The sequence below is a fragment of the Python bivittatus genome, unplaced genomic scaffold (assembly GCF_059951505.1).
Source record: "Python bivittatus isolate LINGU-HERP-01145 unplaced genomic scaffold, Pbiv_v1 ctg000020_np1212, whole genome shotgun sequence".
NCBI classification, from domain to species: Eukaryota; Metazoa; Chordata; class Lepidosauria; order Squamata; family Pythonidae; genus Python; species Python bivittatus.
Genome location: NW_028277030.1, coordinates 18,370,348 through 18,388,430, shown reverse-complemented (window position 1 = coordinate 18,388,430; position 18,083 = coordinate 18,370,348). Strand labels below are relative to the sequence as shown.

General features: G+C 39.5%; 1 protein-coding gene across 1 annotated transcript; it reads right to left on the bottom strand.

Annotated features, from left to right (window-relative positions):
- Window positions 1–866: 866 nt before the first annotated feature.
- LOC103063696 (guanylate cyclase soluble subunit beta-2-like) lies at window positions 867–17,651 on the bottom strand. Its single transcript, XM_088150064.1, has 14 exons — window positions 17,640–17,651; window positions 16,570–16,643; window positions 15,948–16,042; window positions 14,328–14,488; window positions 13,308–13,404; window positions 11,591–11,805; window positions 10,311–10,433; window positions 9,474–9,690; window positions 8,060–8,380; window positions 7,147–7,295; window positions 5,938–6,084; window positions 4,990–5,144; window positions 4,636–4,793; window positions 867–1,255 (listed from the first exon to the last, which is right to left on the bottom strand). The coding sequence occupies exons 1-14, from the start codon at window positions 17,649–17,651 to the stop codon at window positions 1,128–1,130; spliced, it is 2,052 nt and encodes a 683-aa protein (XP_088006190.1). The 3' UTR covers window positions 867–1,127.
- Between the last annotated feature and the right edge of the window lie 432 nt (window positions 17,652–18,083).

Genomic DNA, 18,083 nt, shown 5'->3' with positions numbered 1-18,083 from the left:
CTGGCTTTTATACTTGGGTTATAGTCCATCAATTATGGGATAATCAGGCAAGTGAAAGAGTGTCAGTATTGCTCAAACAATGTTGTTGTATTATATAATTGAGCATCACCAGAAGTATTATATCTTATCTGAAAAATGTCAAGAGCTTGGGATTTTGAGCTTTCCTGATTCTGAAACTGCAGTTCCATTTTTCAGAGCTTGTGGGGCAGCCATGCAACCTCAGGAAAATACACAGCTGCTTTAAGGAGTTGCAAATAGTGTATCCCCCTGTACTTTTTGGAATGAAATCCAAAGCATAGTGTTGCCTTATTCTGAACAGATTCTTTGGGGGGAGACTAAGTATTTTTCAGATGGGTGAGGGTTACCGTTGGTAATGGTGGGACAGTATCTGGCATATCAATTTCCAGAATGGGAAAGAGACCTAATTTCAGTAAATTAATGCAATCTCTACTGTTGACATCTAAGGATAAATAAAAGAACACACAGATTTTCCCTAAGGAAGTCTGAAGTGAAGTTCCTGCTGTGACATCAAGTCACTCTTACAATCCTTAGTCAGGAAAATAGGATTAGCCCAGGTTCAGGGCAAATTACGAGACGTTACAGGAAGAACAGAGAAGGATTTGTTTCTTTAGCTGTTTAATGACAAACAAGGTATCTATGGTATGCGTAAATGGCATCAGTAAAAAGGGCTGGGGCTCTGTCCTGAAGAAGGGGGGTTCCAAAATCTGGCCGTCTACGTGTATTTCCATTGTATAGCCAGTACTTTTGACTGGAAATTCAGTTTACAATTTCTGAGGAGCATCAAAAGGAAATACTTTTCTGTTCTCTGAAGCAGATAAACAGATCAACATTCCTTCCTCGTTGCATTACTTACAGTAGAGTTTAATCTCCCTCTCCCCACCATCTCCACATTGTTAAGTGCTCACAGCAATAACATAATGTAATGTTAACAGGCCCTTTGTCTTGATAGAAGCAGGAAGTGCGGCTTCTCCCATCTTCACAGCAGCATGTATGCTCAAAGGTAAGAAAAAAGAAGCTTCAAATTATATAAACCACTTTTTACCCTGAGCAAGGTGAGAAAATTACAAGAACTCACAGAAAGTCCATAGTGTGACAGCTGAACTTTTCTAAAAGAGAATGCAAAGTGCTGAAGGAGTCTGGTGGTTGCCAAGATGTTTTGAAAGCAAAGATTCTTTGTCCTCTTGTGAATGCTGTCCATGCGGACGACACCTTTCAGCTTCTAATAGGTTACCAGGGGGGCAGGGAGGACAAAGGTGTGAGAAAAACAATTTGGAATATTCCCATTCAGGTTGAAGCTGTGACCAGAACCAGTTTGTTAGCCGTCCTATGGAGCACCCCATCCTAATCCCTTGTCAGTTTTCATAGGTGAGAATTGCTATTTTCATAAGCAATAATAGTAAATTTAATATAACTTTGCTGGACCAAGCTCATCTCTTTTTCTCAAATGTGTGTGTGTGTGTGTGTGTGTGTGCGCGTGCGTGTGTGTGCATCTAAGCAAAGAAAGCAACTTGCAAACTCAAACTGCTATATCCAGTTAGGTTGTTTACATATTTGATTCTTCATGCCAATAGAAAAAAATGGTTCTGCCTATTCCTTAATAGTTGATTGTAGAATATAGATTCTTAAGAAGTAGGGAATCCCCTGAGATTGAAGTGGTTTCCAACTTTCATAGATGGATTAGAAAGCGTTTTTAATTTGGGGCATTTGCTAATTGTAACCATGATTCAAGTGCTGCTTGGACGGCTTGCTTCTGCTTTCCCACCGATATTCTGGCAGTATCCCAATGAGGTGAGTTGGACTGAGAGGAAGGAAGTTCATTCAGGTGCAATCAAAGCCTGGATTCTAAATTTTCCCATTCCTAGATTAATACTGCTACTCCTGCAGATGTAACCCATGGAAAAGACCAAGTGTTCTTTGCAATTCCTTCTCCAAATTATGGAGTAATGATCAGCAGCAGGTCTAAAATGGCCCCCAAGTAAGCCAAACAAATGCACAGTGTAAAACTCATAGGGAACCTGATCAAAGTGCACCCACTATATGATCATCAAGGATTTCATATGCCTAACCCACATCTTGCATTTATTGAGCATACGATACGCATTTTGATGAGATACCACTGAAAAATGCTATTGGTACATAATTTTCATGTTTAAAACTGCCTTGAACTGGAGAAATGATCAAATAGGCTGCTTCAAACACAGAGAAGAAAAAGAGATCTTGCATAATTCCTCAAAACAACCAACCAGTGGAGAGCTGGACATGTTAGCCTTTTCTTTTCTCACTCTCTCGTCTCATCTATCAACTCTTCCAGAAAAGAAAACGCCATAGAAGGTGCTTCCAGCCAATAATCTAATTATGAATTTGCTCCATTTCATTCACAGAATTTTACAGGGAGCTATCATATTCCATTTGTAACCTTTTCCTGTTTTCCCACTGCTGGTCTATTCTTACCAGAAAAAAACAATCAGGAGGAAAACCTGGAATAGCTCCACGATGCCTTTGAGCAGATTATGCAAAGAGCCAGTTATCTGAAAGAACCCACTTGTTATGCAAGGATATGTAAGTTAAACATACTAATCAGGTATGTGTATATCTTCTAATAAATGCATCCAATGTATTGGGTGAATTAGTATATGTTAAAACAAACCTTTGGCACCTTCTCCATCTTTTTCATCCTTGGCAATAAGCAACTCCTCAGAGTTCACGTACTTCATTGTTATCACCCTCTTGACAACTTGACTTTCCAAAATCTCTGTTTCAGGAGAGAGTATCAACCACATGGTCAATGTTAGCATTACACCACGGGTGTGCAAAAGATACTGAGCACAGATCTGTTTCCCCCTCCCCTCTCCCACCCCCATTGATTACATGCAGTGTTCCCTGAACTTGGCATGAACTTTGAAATATCACATTAAAAAGAGAGCTGGGCAAGAAAAGGATAGAATCAGAACAATGACTCCTGGAAGGGTTGGATAAACTGCTGCCAAGTGAAGGAGAGATGACATCATGTTACTGTTTCTGCAGCTTCAGATTGCTTTTCCCTTTCTTGCTGGAGCACAGAAACCAATCGTCGTTTTAAGGCTTGTAGTGGATGAAAAAGCAAACACCTCCCCCATGCTTCCCTCCAGCCAAGGACTGAAATGCCAAAGGTTAGTTAAATAATTTGGGCATATGATGTTTGCCTGGTCCAGGAATAATGCATGAACCTCTCCCCTTTCACAGCCTCAGAATCAATTCACTGAAATAACTACTGCATTCTACCCCATGGTAGAGCTGGCTCTAGTGAACAGGCAGAGGTGCTGGTTTTCATGTTCCTTTGTGAATCATCCCTTCAAACAACCAATAGAGATGTTGTGAGTTTATCCATTGTAAGTAATTCTAGAAGCATTTAGTGTACAATTCCTGTAAATATTCCTAATAAATAAGCACCTCCCAGCTTTGGTGATTAGTAATTATCTCCACTTTTTTTTTTTTTTTTTTTTTGGCATTCAGTTGATTCCAACTCTGTGTAACACAATGGACATCATTTAATTGGGATTGTTTGTCAATAATTGATTTTTGGAGTTTTTGGTACTGGATGTGAACTCAGCTTTTCTAATCCTTTGGCCACTACTGTCTTTTCCATACCTGCTTACAAACCAAATGTATCAATTTAACTGCCTCACATTGTGAGATTTCAGTACTGAAGGGGGTTGCCATTTCCTTCTCCAGTGGACCATACATAGTCTGATTTCTTATCTAGGACCTCTCAATAATGGGTGGCCTGACTGCTAGACCAGACTGTATAGCTCACGAGATGCACAAGTCCCTTCACCGCTATAAGATAACAATCCAGGAAGGAATACTAAGGTATCAGTAAATGGCTTCTGGAATGCAGGGCAGGTAAATCTTCTTTGCCTCACCTGGCATCTGGCTGCAAAGCAGTATAGGGCCCTAAGGATGCTGTCAAAAAATCTGAGGGGTTATTTTATCTAGATGGTTCCAGAAATAAAGTAAAAAAAAATGTAATGATTACACATAATGTGTTTAATTAACGGAGGCCTTCTAGCAAGTCAAATGTTGCCAATCCTTTCCCACTCTCAACAAAGAAATACAACTGTTTGCCTTGTGGATTAGTTCGTACCTCTGTGCTGCGTATTTCTAATGACACTGAATGGGAGCAGAAGCAAGAGGAAAGGGCAAGGAACAGAACAGGTTAAGGTGGATGAGAGAATGGAGGGAGGGAGACTTGACAGACTTTCTTCAAAATTTTACTAATTTTTGGTTTGGTTTGTTAAATGTTGAGATGGAAATGTCTAGGTGAACACACAGTCCTGTCAATGTAAGTTAGCCCCCAGTTCTCCAACATGGGATGCTAGATTTATGAGACAGGACTGGATTTTCAGAACATCAGGGGAGCAGAGCCTCAGAATTACAGTGAAAGACATTACTTGGGGTTATACACATTTTTCCTAAACTGGCATCCTCCAACTAGGTTGGGACTACCACTCCCAGTGTTCCCATTGGTCATGCTGACTAAGAAGTCAGGTAGTTGAAATTTCAGTATAATTTTAAAAACCAGGTTGAGGCAGACAGTCATAGTAAGGGCATCTCTGTGTATATATTACATACCGTTGCTGTGAACATTCCTAGAAGTCTCTTCAACCCGTCCCATTATTTCATCCTCAGTAGCACTGAGATTTTGCTTCAGAAAATAGGTTGTCATTTTCCCTTTGCCTTTCACCTCTATGGCTCCCCTTTCCACTGTCTCAAACACTTGAGGAGGGAGTGCTCTGTGCAATGCAAGAAACCCAACAACATATGGAGTTACTGACTTATTGCTAGCTGGGGTCACACACCACACAAAGTCATAAGCAAACAAACCATATTTTGGCTTAGCACAATATGCAAAGCAGATTATGCGATTTAATCGCTTGGCATAGTCAAGTTCCTGGCTGTTGGGTTTGGTATTTCATTTCAAGCCCTTACTCGAATGCTGTGGAGCTGATATGGATTTTGTCCGGCAGTCCATGGCTTTCCATCCTAGAAGCTGTATTGACGGTGTCACCAAATAAACAGTATCTGGGCATTTTCTCCCCAACTACCCCAGCCAACACTGGTCCAGTGTGTATCCCAATTCTAATCTGTTGAGAGAAACACCACATGGAAGATACAGGGAGGGAAGAGGTCCTTGTGGAAATATATTCCCCTTAGTACGTCCAAGAAGAAACACAAATTATTCTTTTAACTCTTTTTTTGGTGTTTCTTACCATTTATCATGATGAACATGCCAGAGGTCCATTTATATGAATAATCTTTCCCTTGTAATTGCTCTGCCTGGGCCTTCATTTGGAACTGGAATTGATTTTCCTATTCTGGAGGGGTGTTTTGTTACATATTATTTATAATATTGGTTTTATTAATGTTTTCTTCCTGTTTTATATATCTCAGCTGCCTTAGAAAGAGTTTCTAAGCACAGAAATATTTCAGACAAATACATTAAGTAATTTTGAAAACATGAAAAGCTTGCCTTGCTTATATTTAGTGATTTTAGTTGGCTTAACGCCAACTAAAGTTGGCTTGGCATTTATTTATTTATTTATTTATTTATGTAGGTAGGTAGGTAGGTAGGTAGTTTCTCTTCAAAGTTTAGAAAAATAAAAAATCCCCACCCAGCCCACTCCCAATTGAAGAAATGTCTGTGGGAGGGAAGGGGAAATGAGGAATGAAAAGAACAAACAAATCCAGACACTTAGATGGTACATCACATTTAACAGATAGTGTAGCCATCAAAAGGGAGACCATTTTGGGAAAGGAAGAAGAAAACAACAGTTGGTGCCTGCTGATCATACTGTCTCAGTTCTCTCTCTCTCCCTCTAGTGCAAGCGAGATGGCTTGATCTCATTCTTGTTTTTAAGTCTTAAAACCATGAATTACCTGTATAGGTCTAGTGGTAATAGGGTTCATAACTTCTCCTGCAGCAATTCTCATGCCAAGGGCAAAATTAGCCACCCTTTCAGCGTGACTGGGCACGGGCACTGGGACTCCTCCTACAACCATGTAGGCATCACCAATGGTTTCCACCTATAAGGCAAGATGCATAGTGATGTAGGTGTGGAAACCCACCGACCGTACATCTGGGCTTGCATGCTGATGCCTTCCAGATGTTTTGGATTGTGACTCTTACAGTCCCTTGCTGGTTGGAGCTAATGGGAACTAAAGTTCAAAACTTCTGGAGGACAGTAAACGAACATAGCAATCATACCTCCTTCCTCTCCTCTTTCTTCTATTTCACTTGAGGAATCAGCTACTGCAATGCTTTCTTTTTAAAAAAAATCATTTATTTATTAATAATGTTTAAAAGAAGAAAGAAAAAAGGACAAATGAACAAGCGAAAGAAGAAAAGAAAAAGGAAAAATTGATGCAGAAATATAATATTCAGTAAGTGAACAAAAGAATTACTGAGATTGTACAGTTAGTGCTCAGTATATTGTTGATGAAAAGTTGACTATAAAAACTCAGGTACATTAAAAATATGAGAAAGGATTTGAATCTCTGAACTAAGTGCCAAAATGCTGACTGATGCAGCTACAAAGGTGTACCTCAATTACAGCTAACCAAACAGTGGTGAAGACATTAGATTGCCCTGGCTAATTAATACAAATACAACATTATATGCTGTGTCGCAATCCCTGTCTTTCCCAACCTGACACTCTCCGGACACATGCGATTGCAATAACGTTAAAGAAACTGTTGCTCAGAATTGTAAAAATCAGCTAGTCTAATTCAAATTAAAAAGGTCTGGTTGAATAGTCTGTATGGCCAATTGCTGGGAATTCTGGGAGTTCCAGTCCAAATGTTTTGTGCTGGGGTGGGTACCAGGTCGGGGATGGTTGGGAGAGCAGGCCAAGCTCTTTGCAGGAAGGAAAAAAGGGAAGGAATGGTTGCAAGCCAGAAAATGGCTAAATTATACTAAGCAACGGTTAGTCTAGAAAGGGTTGGTGTAGGAAGTGAAATGTTTTCAGGATTTGTTCTCCCTTCTTGCTGCCATCTAAAATCATCCATTTACCATACCCCCTTTGGCTGCAAAGGTCAGATATGTGAGGAAAATGGCAACAAATGTTTATAAACATCAGCCACACTTACTTTATAAACTCCATGGATGCTAGTTAGTCGATCAAACTTGGAATACATTGAATTAAGCATGTTCACAATCTGAATAGGTTCGCAGACAGAACAGATGGTTGTGAAAGTCACTACGTCACTGAAAAGTATTGTGCAGCAACTAAAATCTCCTGAGGAATAAATTAAAAAAGAATAGCCAATTTTAAGAAGCTACAGTTTTTCTGTGTTTGGTTTTTAATATGGCAAGGATAAAGTACTCAAGCAAAACGACCAAAAACAGTCAATGGAAAATTACCTTTAACTATTATTGCCACTTGCCTCAATCCTTCTAGAGTAAAAGTTGGAAAACAAATCACAGCATATGTAACCTCTCGCTTCATCAGCATATTAAGATGTGTATATAGATGGATGGAGTCCAGCGGTTTAGATGTTAGGCTTTATTGAAATAAATTGATTGGCAAAGAACAAATTCTTGGGTCATCTCAGAACACACCTTGAGACTGAAAGCCTCCTTTACCCTTCTAAAATCTAGTTTACAACTCTCAGCAAAGTTTAGAAACACAATTGGCCTAAAAATATAAGTAATAACATGCAAATCAGAAAGCAACAGAATGATTTTGAAAAAGTGATATTTGTATGTCCACCCTTTTGAAGTAGCAAGGCACCTGTCAAACCAATGGCCATTATCATTTTTGTGGAAATTATGGAGACTGCACCTAGTTTAGTTTTGTACTTACGTGAAAAGTTAACATTGTGTAAAATACCTATATGTCCTGCTTGGACTTGGTTCCCAGGAAATCAGATCTCTATGCAAACCAAGTCCAAACCCATAGAATCTTAGCTTAGAAGATGGTGTTTCCAGGTGATCAACTGAAGTCCTTACCCTTCCTGTTTTACTGCATGCCAGTTTCTAAAGACAATAAAACTGCCATACCTGCTTCCACCTTCTTGCCTTCCTTCAGCTGATTAGCCACATGTTTTGGTAACATAGCATAGAGTAAAGCTTCTGATTTCTTCTTTTCTATCTCTAGGTTTTTAGAAAGAATCCTGAGCTCTTCCTTTTTTTTCTCAAGTTGGTTGGATAGCTCTATCTCTGCCAGCCGCTGCTGGTTGAAGAGGATGAGGTCTCTTGTTGGGTCATGCTGGGCGATGTCAGAAAGGTGCATCTCTTGCTCTTCTAACTCATCTAAACTCCGGAGCTTTGGTGAGCACAAGTAGATCATGCAGTGGATGCAATCCATCCAGATCATTTGTCCTTTTCCCAAGAAACACATTGTACAAGGTTATCCATTAGGCTTAACCTAGGAGTTATCTGAATCTTATGTGGAAAACTGTCAGTAACCTGAATGAAGATTATAGATTATCTGTGCTTAATATGTCTAGATTTCACAGGTTTTGCAAATACTTCAATAGCCTCTTACATTTTGGGTTTAGAATTTAGGATGTAGAATCTTTCATTCCTGTCTAAGGTCTTGAAAGATTTAAGGGCAACAGACTGATCAGGTTCACACATTACAAGAACATTAAGATGGGCAATCTGCTTATAAGTTAATGTGGTCTTCAAGCCTTTCCCCCTTTTGCAACTCCAAGACTCCCCTAAATTGTGCTATAAGAATTTGGTGGCAAACATCTGAATCATGGCAGCATTATTCCCTCCCAATTTCACTGGAAAATGAAATCGTCTTTTTTTTTTTTTTGCAAGTTCTACCCACAAGGATTATTAAGAACTTTATATGTAAAAAAAGTGGAGACAGGGTCAAGAATAAGTAGGTGCTGAATGAATGTGAATTGGATACAGATCAGTATGAAAGAAGTATGCTGAGGTGGTTTGTTCGTATAGAAAAAATAAAACTGTAAAATATATCTGTGAGAGAAGGGTGAATGGGTCAAGAGGAAAGGAAAGTCTGAGAAAGGTCATGATTGCATGGAGTTGATGAGATCTTCAAAAAAAGTGAGTTGTTTCAAGAACAAAAGGCAATGTATGAAAGTGTATGGACATGGTGAAAGTCAGTTTGGTTTATAAATATAGAAAGATATGGGGAGTTACAGTGAACGTGAATGGTATAAACTACTTTCAGCCATGATTCCTTCTCTTTCCTAATCCAGTGCCTTTCATTTCTTAATTATTTCTTATTCCTTTTCTGCCCTCAGCATAACATTGATTGTCCCAAAAGAAAATAGCATGATAGGTAAGTAGTTCTTTGCTACCACCAAGGAGCTAATATAATCCACTACTGTGCTACCTGACTCTACTAGATAATGCATTATGGTAATTTTATTCCTCCTCCTATTTTTCTTTTAAGAACTTTATTTTTCTTAAATTTCGAAAGTCTACAGAAAGTTTGTACCTCTGAGCTTCAGCACAGGCCGTTTCTTCAATGACTTGGGCATAATTTCTCTCCGAATCTTGAGAACAAACTGGCTATTGATAAACTTTTTCATGCTGGAAATAGTGAATGTGACTTGTGGATGAATAATAGAAAAATATTCATCTAATCTGGTTCCACTTATTTGCAATCTTGGTACAAATTTCTGAATGTTTACACCTGCCTGTTTGATCTTCAGCTGAGGACAGAACCAAAAGGTAACGTCGATAACTAACGACTTTTCAAACACTCTTCAGAAGCAACACGTCACAAAACATTACTCAAAATTAAAGTGGAGTCACTTAAAAAAAACATGTTCCATATAACAGTAAGATTGGGCTGAGGCATTGGGGCCCACACAGCAATCAATAGCTTTCCACTGCACACAATCCCACCCCGCTTTTTAATGGTTGTAAGCTCTCCCATAATGCTGAACATCACTAGCATTCCACTGAAAAGTAACTATGAGTTCTCACTTTTCTGATGAAAGTGATAAGCAAAGCGATGCATTAAGCCTCTAGCTGCTATTTTATGTTTTTATTAAAAAAAAAAAAAACCTTGCCCCCAAATGCTGCCTCTGGGGACATCTCCATATCACTGTCACACCCTTGCAGGCCATGCCAATAGTTTTTCAAAGCCTAATCCTCAGCTGCACGATTGCCCAGCCCTGCCTTAACCTTTACATGCATTTATTCCTTTTAATGATTTATTTACTGTTGCAGCAAGTGCAGATCCAATAAAACTGTCTCAGCGTGCCCACCCAAGCCCCACCTCAGGCTGAACATTTAAGTACAAAGAATCCCTCCAAAGCTTCCTTACGGTTTCGTCAAACACAAGGTGGAAAGGAAATGCGTGGCAGAAGGTTTTCTCGTCAAGCCAAAGCCTCTTAGGGAACAGCGGTTCAAAGGTATGTAAAAGGTTCCCTGTGGAATAGAGACAGATCTTTTCTGGACTGTGTAAAATGTCAGCAAGATACAGCTGGCTTCTCCCACCAACCCCCTGCCAGCATGACTAACAGAAGACAGCAGTTTGGGAAGGTCTAGCAGAAAATGCCTGGATTAGTCTCCACTTTAGATCGGTTTCTCTCTCTCTTCAGCGATCGAGTGAAGTAATACCATCATCTTTTCAAAGAGCTGTATTGAGGTTAGTGTGATGCTTGTTTCCAAGATAGAGTGCCAATGGTGCTCCCTGTCACATGCAGGGTTAATTCTTGGAAGTAGTATTTTTCTCTGCCATTCAAACAGAATTTTTAATTATCACTCCAAATTTGATAATTTTCACTTGAAATAGACTGGCATGGGCCATTCCCATGATTGTTTTGAAGGCAAAGGTAGCCTCTCTGAAGCTGTAGCTATTCTGTACTTTGATCATTATTATTTTAGTTACATGGAGGAAGACAGAGCAAGTCTATCTGAATTGGAGCTTGACCTTGAAACAACTGAGTTTTCTGCAGAAACACTCTGTGTGATTTTGGACATGTTTAGAAATGTAATAACAGAGGGTTTTTGTTTTTTTTTAAATGAAGGGTGGTATTCCTAAGTATCCAGATTCCTAAGTATTTAAAATCATATGACAGATTTGATAAGTGTGCTCTGCCAGACTGGGTAGTCCTTTGTATGACATAAAAACTCAACCTTTTACCAGTGTGAATTGTATGGAGACCTTTGTTGTTAAGTAGACCAAATCAAGTAATTATATACAGTATAGGTAAAACTGAGGATGTACTCTACTGAAAGCTATACATCTACTCTTGTCCTGTTAATCAGCCACATCATCTCATCTGATCACTTTCTATAATGCTGCATGTATTCAGCAAACTCACAGACTTTTGTTTATATTCTTGAGATCCATATTTCATCCATCATGCCTAAATTAACTTACCTGCCCTAGAGTCGACTGCATGTCTCAAAACATCACAGTAGATCTCCTGTTCAGCAGTTTTTTCCCTTCCTTTTTGAAAAACCACATCCTGTTGCTGAAAAGAAAATGTCATATTAAGTCATCTCTAAATGTGGCTTTGTATGACATGTGAGCATAGCCCATAGTTTAGAGATCTCCCTATTTCCTCTCCTCTGTATCAGCTCCTCTGCTCTTTCTACAGAATGAAATATCACCTCTTTGTCCTTCTGAGACCCATCTCCACATACAGAAATGGTTTGCTCTTTGATGTTGTGCTTCACTGTTTCATTTGTCTGTAAAATAATAAACACCACGTGCTCCTTCTTCCCAGTTCGCTCTTCTTCTACATTTTGTTCAAGAATTTCCAGGGACACTTCACAATCAAAGAAGTCTCTGGCTACAGCTTCAATAATTCCTATGTAAGAAAGAATGAACAACCTATTTTAGGGCAATATGTGGATCCCTTCCAAAGTGGCTCAGCTCTTAAGGAAATTAATGAAAAGCAAGTTTCTTATCCCCTTCTCCCAACAACAGCCACCCATAGCTTTTAAAGGCATTTCAAGGGTCAGTTTGGGGGCAATTTTCTCCCCTCCACTGGCCTTCCAAAGCTCATCCTGCCTTGCTCAGGAAAACTATTCAAATCTCTCAACAAGCTTTGCAGGTAGGTGCAAAAGGGGAGAAAGAAATGGGAAACCTTTCTTTCTTATATTAATTTATCTTAGGATCCAGGACAGGATTTCTAGCAGGATAAGACAGATTTCCACAAAACTGGAATCCCAGCTTAAAATAATAATAGCTTCAATTATTACACACATTTTAAAAAAATAACTTAAGCATTCCAGGTACAAATTTTTTCTTGGATCCAGTACCAGGGTTGCTGATGAGACTACAGATGACTTAATCTGGTTTCAGTTTTGCTCTGTAAATGCCCATGCATGCCAATCTGCATCCAAACACCTTCCTTGGTACTTGCATTTGACTTTTTTAAAAAAATTATTTTAATTGTAAATGAGAAGCTGACAGGCTATAAAATACAGCCCTTTAGGAAGCATGCCTTTCTGTTTAGTGAGGAGAGGAGAGGAGAGGAGAGGAGAGGAGAGGAGAGGAGAGGAGAGGAGAGGAGAGGAGGGAAGGGAAGGGAAGGGAAGGGAAGGGAAGGGAAGGGAAGGGAAGGGAAGGGAAGGGAAGGGAAGGGAAGGGAAGGGAAGGGAAGGGAAGGGAGAAGCCGGAGCTGGCAGAAACTCTGCCTACTTCTTCCAAATATGTCCACTGGTCCAAAGGTTTGGGGATTCCTGGCCCAAAGCATTGTTGATCTTTCTCCCAACCTGGTGTCATCCAGATGTGTTAGATTACAACTTCCATCCCAATCTGATCTGACCTTTGCCCAACAGATCTTGGGGACACCAGCTCTTGAAAAAGGTTCCTACAGTACCTGATTCCAAGGTCTCCCCCTCCTTAAGTTCCTCAGCAGCTTTCTTCTATGCAAATCAAGGTCACCCCAAGCTTTTTAAAATGTCCTTTTCTCTGCTTTAAACAACAGTTGGGCAGATACTTGTTACTTCATTTCAACTGTACGCTCCAGAAAAAGACAGATGCATCATATTCTAAAATGTGTTAAAAGTTGGTGGCACAAATAGTCAGGGGGTCTTTTATAAACGGGCAGGGGACAAGGGCATGGGACTTGGAATAGAGGGGAGGGGTGGAACATCTGCATCAAGGTCACAGAGCTTGTTGACCTGAGTAAAAAAATCCCATCCACCTCTTCCTGTCCTGAAGCACAGGGTTATAGCTCCTATTCCCCGCCCCGAGCTCAAGCAGTCAACGCCAATGCCAAAAATACTTATGGAAAAGTTCCCATTCTGTCGGAGTGTAGTTGTATAACATACATCCCAGTGTGAAACTCTGGGGTCCTGGTACCTGGAACAATGTGACACAATCCTTTCCTGTCTGAATAATAGTGGAGGAGCATTGCCCCATCTCTCCTTTCCACTCGAAATGATGGTGCATTCATTTCCTAGGCAAGACAAAAACCTCTTTCATTTTCTTCCCCAAATTCCTAGAGTCTGTTCTAATACCTACCAGCATTAAAATGCATTTTTTATCCTTGATGCACAACTTTCCTTCCATTAAATATACAATCAAAAGGCCAACTTAGAGGAATGGGTAAGGGAGGAATGTAAATTGCAGAATTACAAATGGGGATGATTTTGGGTTAGTTCATAAGAGCTTGCCAATTTGTATTCTGAGATTTGTTCATAGAATCAGGGAACAGTTGGAGAATGGCACATGTTTCTGTAATGGAATCAAACCCTGATTCATAACACACTGGATTTGCTTCATTTTATATGCAATTCTATTCCAATTTTCCTTTCACAATGAGTTGCACGCAACCAAGCTCTCTCCTTCAGTTCATCCTCTCATCGTTTTTCCTAAATATGCCCACGGATGAAGCATATTAGTGTCTCTAAAAATTCCTTGTCACAGGCCATGACATGAATTAAAAGATAATTAATTCCTATTTAAAAATAACTCAATTGCAGAAAAACCACTTTTCATGTGACTGACCCTTCTATCCTTTCATTAGAATTCTTTCATTTCAGTATAAATGCAAGGCAGTTCCATACATTACAGTTATAATGGAAAGCAGTAGCCCAGCCTTCCTCCTATGCAGTCTGACTAGAACTCCCCAAATTCCTGGAAAACATGGTCCCCTGGGAATCCTAAGCGTTTGCGTCTAAACGTAAGATCTTTAGTCTAAGCATCTATTACGTTACGTCTCCTACAAGTAACTGCTTAAGAAAGCAAGCTTCTCATAGATTCAGAGTAAGTTTATTGCAATAAGAAAGAGGATCACTCGCTCGCTCGCTCACACACACACACACACACACACACACACATTATGCTGTTTCAGTAGTGTCTGCCCAGCAGAAAATGTACCTGGTAGGACAAAGCAAGGTAGCTATGTAAAGAGTCAAGATTCTCAATAAACTCCATCAAATTTCCTCCTAGTGTCCGTAGCATTTTATCATATCCTGATGTTTTGCAGAAATTAAAAAAGTATTCCCCAAAAAGCTTCAGCACTGCCTCTTCTGGTACTTCTGCATGGAAAACAAAACAAAACAAAAGGGGGGAAAAACAGATTCAGGAATAATGTCACGTATACCTGGGCGCAGCAGAAGGTGTGTGGTTTACCTTCTCTCATGAATATGCTTTGCCTGCTCTTTCTCTTTCAATGGTACCCTCCTTGATGCTCCCGCTACTACAAGACTTCAATACATTCCTCCATCCAGGAAAATAATGTGTAATACAGGTACATGACCAGCCTAAGAAGTGATTCACATTTGCAATTTGATTCAAGGAGTCTTAAGAGTTGATTGGGGACTTATTTTCTTTTTTGAACTCTTATTTCAGTCTGATCATGGATCCAAAACTAAGGTAAAATCTCCAGCAACTGTTAACTGATTGAAAGAGAGAAGTTACATAATTTAAAGAGTCAATCTGTTCAGCAAAATATATGTGCCCACATGTGCAAAAGTCCACTGACCCTTTGAATGATTTCAGAGAGTCAATTTGATCAAATCACCTTTGAATTTAATAGTTGCATTGAAACTTCACATAGCCTGGCAGGCAGATCTATTAAGACAGCTGAGCTGGCCAGCTGGGCACATAATGAAAAGAATAATCCAGGAACAAATCATATGTTAATCAACATAACAAACTACTGCTGCAATCAGTAAACCAAGAAAACCCATAGTTTCAAATTATAGTACTTGAAAACAAATCATGGTTTATCCACTAACCCTTTTCCTATATGTCACTAATATGAAAAAGAAGAAAACACATTATGGCTTAGTGTAATATGGGAACAGTGCAGACTGCAGCTCTTTTAAGCCCATTTAAACTAATTTGCTTAATAATATTGAACTCAGTTGCCTAATTATCTGGAAACAAAGGATTGGACTGCATGAGTCTTGAGATCTAAAACTATGCCATGATGGAAAAGAAATATACTGGAGGAAAAAAACTCAGAATGAATAAATTAAGCAGAAGAGAAAATATTTTAAAATGTAGTTAAAATACAAAATGAAAAAAGATTTTTAAAAAATGAAAGTAATTACTAAACTCTGTAAGAAAGGAAGTAAATCTATTACAGTCATGACCAGAACTATATGCAAATATATAAGGTAATTAGAATAAAATGAACTAAAATATTGTAGAAATAAAATAAGACATTACAAGAAATCTAAAAGACACAAAACTAATATGTTAGGTTGCTAGAGCTGTTAGAGAAATGACTACAAATGTGCTAAAACACAGTAGTATTAAAATATTTAAATTCTAATTCAATAGTTATTACAATATTAAGAGAGAGCTCTAGGGAGATGTGCAAGAATAGATAAGTTTAAATTTATTTGGGATCACTGACTATGGTACTGTTTAACATTATAAAACCATAAAATGATGATGGTTTCAGAATTCTACCCTATAACATCCATAAGTGGGAATGATACTCTCTCTTGACAGACAGCAAACTAAAACCAGTAATTATCTCAGTACTTAGCATTTTGCAGGCTTCTTGGACCAACTTCACAGTAAGAGCATCATCATACACTGTATATGTCATAAAGGTGTCTTCGACTCCAGCCTGGGTTCTGTAAAAATACCAGAGAGAGCATCTAATATAAAATGAATATGGAGCCCAATATGCCATCTGGTTTGCCCTTTTCTGGTAAAGCAAAATATTTTACAAACATTTCAAGTGCAAGATTCAACTGACTCAAAATAGTTTACTCAACTTCCTGGGCAGAGATGTCTGAAAACCATCCTTTTTTAAAGTTAAGTCCCTTAGCCAAAATAATTGTTATACCCTGTTAGGTTTTTGAATCTATAGGGTTGATGGCGAAGTTAGTTTATACAGAAGCATCAAAGAGTCTTGTAGCAACTTCAAAAATAATAAGTGGGTTGTGGCAAAAATGTTCATGGGTTATACCCCCCTCTTTATCTGCAGCACCCACCCCACCCTCCAGAATACAGGCATACTACAAAGAATAGGCAGAGAAGAAGGACATTAGGCCCTTGTCTTCTGAGGAATAATAAAGCCTAATAATGTCACAAGAAACTCCCCAGTTCCATGTTCTTGCTTTACGAATGATAATGCTGTAGCGGTATAGATATTTACTTGAGTTTTTCCCATGTTTCTTCACCAAATTTCTCTACCAGGAGGGACTTCAGGCAGGAGTTGATAAATCCATACTAGAGAGAAAAGTGGGGGGGGGGGGGAGAAATTCTCATGAATTTCCTCTGTAAATATAGCATTGCATATGCATATTTTCCACAAAGCTGTATTATTTTGTGCTGAGTACTAATATTATGCAAAAAAGAGCTTCTTTCCAGCCATTTTCTCCCCAGTTGCTTAATTTTATAAAACTCTTATCCTGCCACCCCTGCAGCCATGTGCCATTACCCAAAGTTTCTTACTTAGAAAGAAGACTTACCATGGCACACTTATGTCAAACTAGGCACGGCAGTTCCTCTTGGTGCAGCTGACTTGCTCCGAGTAAAAGCTTGGGGACCCGGAATTTAAATACCCGGTGTACAGGGAACGTAGATAGGCAGGTCCATAGGGAAGGCTGAGGTGACTTCTGCCCACTAAATTTCAGTAAAGTATCGGCATGTCCAGGGTTGGGGAAACTGAAATAATTGATCTCCCTGGAGTGTCAAAGCATATTTTGAAATCAAATCTTGCTGTTGTTTACTTGTTTAGTTTTGTTGTTCTTGTTACAATAATTCAGCACAGAAATCACAGAGCATTTCCTAGTAATGGTGGAATTGTGCAAGACATCCTAACAGCTGAAAGGTGGTGTCTACTGTTTTAAAAACAACACACACCTTTCAACCTTCTTCAGAGTCAAGTTATGCTCCCCGCTCTGCTCATTCACCTTCGCAGTCTTCCTCTCAGACTCCCAGGCAGTCTGCTGCAGCAAAGAACAATTCAGTTCTTCATACTGAGGCCAACTGGACTGGTATTTCAGTGGGGTGGGGACACAGCACAGCCACACTTCTGGCCTCCGGTGATCTGACCTGCCAATCCTCTTTTTTCCCCTCTGTCAATCATCTTCCATGGTCATTTCCTAACTTTCAGCAAATGGCAAGCAGAAAGAACAATTTTATTTACCGCCCCTTTTCCACATCATTGTGACTTTTGGAGATTCTAGACAGTGCCTCCATAGCTACCATCAGATTTCCTACCCTCTCATCCATTCACTGCCCCCTGGCTTTGAGTACTGAAGCTAGAGTCCTCTTTACTACCTGCCAGGCTCCCCCCACCCCCCAAAACTGTTACGCTGTGCAAAGCAAAACATCAGTCTCCAGTATAATCTTCATTTCCAATATTGTCTTCGACCCTAAAAGGAACCCATCAGCTGGATGGTTGCAGGCTGGTGCTTCGGGAGGATCCCCACCAGCTCAGAGAAAGGGAAAAGTTAAGCAGAAATACCAGGAAACGTCTTGCAGGAATGGGGAGCAGGCTAGAGAGATGACAGGGAGCATTTTGATATCTTAGTGCTAATACCAATTCTGTCTGCCTTTGGAGAGATTATGTGGATGAAAAAGTCCCCCCACCAGACATTTTGTAAGAGCACCCACAATAGGTTTGGAAATTTTCAAAACTGCTCAGCAGCTCAAAACGTGATG